Source organism: Cicer arietinum, chromosome 4 (genome assembly GCF_000331145.2).
Source record: "Cicer arietinum cultivar CDC Frontier isolate Library 1 chromosome 4, Cicar.CDCFrontier_v2.0, whole genome shotgun sequence".
NCBI lineage: Eukaryota > Viridiplantae > Streptophyta > Magnoliopsida > Fabales > Fabaceae > Cicer > Cicer arietinum.
This window is the reverse complement of record NC_021163.2, coordinates 50,502,988-50,508,064: the sequence shown is the minus strand read 5'-3', so window position 1 is coordinate 50,508,064 and position 5,077 is coordinate 50,502,988. Positions and strand designations below refer to the sequence as shown.

The 5,077-nt window shown below is 26.5% G+C and overlaps 1 protein-coding gene across 3 annotated transcripts in view; it reads right to left on the bottom strand.

Moving 5' to 3' along the window:
• Window positions 1-5,077, bottom strand: part of LOC101514268 (uncharacterized) — an 11,608-nt gene continuing 6,531 nt past the window's right edge. For 2 of the 3 annotated variants that reach the window (XM_027333949.2, XM_073367901.1), the window contains 3 exons: window positions 2,396-2,794; window positions 1,593-1,736; window positions 1-1,487 (listed from right to left, as the gene is read on the bottom strand). In XM_027333949.2, coding sequence (XP_027189750.1) covers window positions 307-1,487; window positions 1,593-1,736; window positions 2,396-2,794 — 1,724 coding nt within the window. In that variant the 3' untranslated portion in view covers window positions 1-306. The remainder of the gene's footprint in view (window positions 1,488-1,592; window positions 1,737-2,395; window positions 2,795-5,077) is intronic. The other variant, XM_027333950.2, reaches the window with a different exon arrangement.

The following is a 5,077-nucleotide window of genomic DNA, read 5'->3' as shown; positions in this document are numbered from 1 at the left end:
TTAACAAATGTTACAACTTACAAAAGTTGCCTCCATTAAATCCTCGCTGCTTGCTCTCTCTACATTTATGAAATCTCTCAAACATAGCAAAGCTTAACAAGAAAAAAACCACTTCATCGACCATATGATAATGTTCTTAAACAGACAATACTTCGAAAAAGCAGCGCATTAGACTTGAAGTCAGAACCAATACCAATCAATATTCTCTCCACATTAAAACTCCACTTCCACAAAACCAAATCAGAAAGAAACTCATAACACAAAAAAGTAAAGTAAAAGAGAAAAGTAAGTGCAATTCTAAAGGTTTTAATTTGGCAATGTTGCACAACAAATGCAGCTAGTGAAGAAGTAAGACCGATACTTTCGCTTTTCATTTCCTTTAGGTGAAGAAGATGACTCTTCCTTCACTTCCATCTTTGAACCATCATTGTTATCTTGTGTCTCTGCCATGACTAGAAGATGAGCTTCTTCTTCTTCTTTTAACAAACCAATGAATTCACCTTTAGATATCTCAGAGTAACTTCTTTCCATAGTAACTATTTTCTCTTCCACTTGCATTTCAACACTTTGTAACAAACACTGATCAATGTGATCAGATTCATATTCATCATGAGGCATTGAGTTTCTGAGATTTAGACTTTTCTTGTTAAACAAGTTATCATTGTCAGACTCATAAAGCAATGGAATTTGATCCAATTCTTCTCGTCCCGCTTCGATACAGAGATCGAGATTGAAGCTTGGAGATTTTTGCATCATACAAGAGATCCTTGAATTATCAGGGTTTGATTCAGTACTAAACCTTGTTTCATAACCACCATTTGCAAATATAGAATTGTTTGAATCAGAATTCAAAGAAAAAGATTCTTCCTCAATTTTTTTTATCATGACATAGGAAGATTCTAGATTTTCATTTGTATCTTCAATTTGATTACTATGATGATTCTTTTCCTTTTCATGTATGCATTCAATAACATTTGTTCCAGCAATAAGAAAAACTGCTTCAACTTCAGGAATTTCAGAAACAAAAGAATTTTTTTCCTCTAGAGCATCATTGTTTTCATCTGAAACATTGATGAAGTTGTTGAGAAACTCATTCTCACTCTCAGTGACTTTAGATTCTTCAACTTGATCACTGCTTTCATTTGTTGATTCACTCAATTTGTTTTCTTCATTAAGTACCTTGAAATTTTCTTCATGGTTAGAGTTTAAGGAATCCTCAGTAGTAGTATAGTTGACATTGGTCAATAGATTTTCATTGTTGTTTTCACATAACATTTTTTCTTGTGATTCCTTATCTTTTTCTGAAACATCATGATTAATCTGTTGAAAATGAGAATCTGCTTCTGGTAAAGTATCTTTCAGGAAAGATTCATTGACTTGAATTGAATGTTCAGAGAGAAACACATTGACAACTTCATCATGATTTACACTTGGTAATTCTTGAAATTCTGAATCATTTGATGTTAAAACTGATGTTTCTTCTTCATCTGATACAATGAAGAAAGCTTAAGTTTTCATCTTTGACAATTTTGAATCTTTCAAGTAAATATGGATAAGACTAATGAAAATGTTAATAGATATTGTGTCCTAACCTTGTTTGATTGAAGACTCATCATTAAGGTAATGATTATATGTTACATATGAATTTTTTCTTAAGCATGAGTCTTCTTGCTTCACACATTCTTCATTGCCTTCCAATGAAGAACTTGGCAAGCTCTCAAGGTTTTCATCTTCAACTGATTCAAAATATGGAGACTTTTTAGGTTGTAATATAACTCCAATCATTGGGAATGCATGTCTCTTTAGTTTGGTTATATAGTGTTTTGATATATGTCAAAACTAGACTTAGCATAGGTGTTATTTTAGCTTTGAAGCTTGCGAATCAGAAAACTAATTGAGAAAGTCAATCTTAATCATGCATGACATTAGGTGCATGTTAGGATTACTTATGAAATCCGGGGAAATTCATTGAAATCATTTTAAAGTCATTTTTATATCCATAAATAATTTCATGAAGTCTTTAAATCTTGTATGAATCTAATCATGATATCTTCTGACCTCAGGATGAATTGGTTCACACATATCATGAATCGATTCATGACAATTCAGGATTAATCCCGGAGTTCTAGAACACATATGAATCGACTCATACTTACACATGAATCGATTCAAACAAACACAACTTCAGTTTTTCAATGCATTAAGTTGTGTTTTCTCCCGGAGTTCTATCTCATTGTCCTTATTTCTATGGTGTTATTGACAAAACAATAATTAATATCATATTGAACTTTAAAAAAGATAAATAAATAGGAACAAAGTATTTCTACAGAGGAGAGTTTTAAAGGAACAAGGAGTATTTGACACGTATCATTTTGAAAGGAAAAAAGTTACAAACCTGCTTCAACTTCATGAACCACAGAATTTTTTTCTTGTAGAGCATCACTGTTTTCAGCTGAAACATTGATGGAGTTGTTGACATAAGCATCAAAGAGAAATCCATTCTCAGTTTCTTCAACTTTATCACTGCTTTCATTTGTTGATTCACTTCTGCTCAATTTGTTTTCTTCATGGTTAGAGTTTAAGGAATCCTCAGTAGTATAGTTGACCTTGGTCAATAGATTTTCATTGCTGTTTTCACATAAAAATATTTCTTGTGATTCTATATCTTTTTCTGAAACATCAGAATCGCCATCTGGTAAAGTTTCTTTCAGGGGTGATTCATTGACTTCAAGTGAATCTTCTGAGATAAATTTGACAACCTCATCATGATGTACACTTGGTGATTCTTTAAATTCTGAATCATTTGATTTATTCACAACATTATTAATTAGAAATAAACTATTTTGAAAAATCATTCTTAAGGGACATCAATATCAATATAATATACTAGAACAAACCTCCAAAATCATAAGTTGATAGCTATCTTTATATGTCATGTAATATTAATTTTGACACATCATTTAATAGTCGCATCTCTAAAATTCATTCATTTTTTATTTCACATTCTACTAATTTTTTGTCTATATTTCTATAATTAAAAAATAACAATAAATATATAACTCTCATTACAAACTTGATTTAATTGTTAATTATTTTTTTAATTCTTTGTATATAAATACATCACAATATTTTAATTATATTGTATTATTTAAAATGTAGCAACCATAAATTACCACAAAATATATTAAAACATAAAAATCACATGAAAAATCAATAATCAAACTTATGCACGAACAATCCAATGAAGTTTAAATTAAAATAAATAAAAAAATATTAAAACACAGACATTTAAATTAATAAACCTTTGCAAAAAAAACCAACAAAGAATTTTTTTTATATTAAATTATACATTAAGTATTTTCAATGTAATATACAATTTGTGTTCATTTTTCTTTTATTAGTGTCCGAATACATATTATATTCATTTAATACAAAGAAAGTGTTTCTCTATATAAATTGTTCATGAAAATAAAACCACTCATTTCAAAATATTAAATTTATAGATTAGATAAAGTATAAATCAGAGCATAGTTTTAATTTACAGCAAAAATAATCAAAATCAAGTAGTGATTCTTTATCATTCTTTATCATTCTCAACATTATTTCGTGTTTTGTTGTAAAAAATAATACTTTGAGTTTATTCATTATATATAGTTTCCAAAAAGGATAATTAAATCAAAATATTTTTGAAAAAAAATTGTGACATAACACTTCTAATTAAGAATTAGTTATTGAAAATTTAAGTAGAAATGAGACATTAAACATAAAATATAAGAAATATTAGTTCATTCAATTAGTCAAAAAAAGAATAAAGAAATAATAGTACTCAAGATAAAAAGTAAAACAAAAATAAAAATGATCATCATCTAAAAACCAATGCTTACAAATATATCTCAAATCAACGATTGTAAAATATATATTCTATTTTTATAAGAAGAAGATATTTTATAATGATTCAATGTTTCAAACCAAACAAAATGTATACAAACAATCACTCATCTTTTTTTTTTTTTATAAATATTTTTAGAGTGAAAATCACTCATTTTATTTAAATCTTTTTAATTGTGTATACAAATACTAAGTCATCTTTTTTTAATCATAGTTTTTTAAACTGAAAATCACTTATTTTATTCTAAACTTTTAAATTGTTTCTATTCTAATTATTTTTTTGTTATGCAACCGTTATACTTATAAACTAATAAACTTACAAATTTTAAATCTTTTTTTCGATCAGATTGATATATTTATAAATCATAAATATCACTTTCAAACTTTTTAAAAAATTTATATTGAAAGAATATTTTACAAATTATACTCGCGCAACGTGCGGATTATATTCTAATTTTTTTTAAAATTGAGTTTTTTATATGTCAAAATTTCTAATAATAAACCGTTAAATTATTATATGTCATTTTTTTTAATATATAAGAAATAAATTATACTATTTTTAAATAAATTCTCCTAAAAATTATTTTTAAGAACCTAAAATTAGAATCACTTTTTTAAAAATCTATGACAAAGGGGTCAAGTATATTTTTATGCATACTTGAACAAACATAAACAACTAAATTTTTCCACTGAGTTTATCTTTCCACTTCCCTTACAATCTTTAAAGCGTCCAATTTTTAATTTTTTCTTTCCATTTTTAACTCACTTCAGATAAATTAATCCGGACAAAATTTATTCAAAGTAAATTCGAAAGTGTAAAAACTAACTTTTATTTATTTTTTCATATTTTTGTATTTACCAATCTATTAGCCAATCTAAGTCTAAATTAATTAGTCCGAATAAGGTTAAAAACGAATAAAAAGAATAATTTTGGAGAACTTTTGACCATATATGTATGGACCAAATGTATACATTTATATATTTTCCTTTTTTGTTGCAAAATTCAAAATTGGACCGAATATATTATTTATACATGACTCATGGAAGCTGGTATGGACAAGTATATCCAATATGTATTATGTAATGTTATTTATATATTAATTCTTGAGTTAAGAGCTTAGATATATATATATATATATATATATATATATATATATATATATATATATATATGATTGTTGTGTGACTC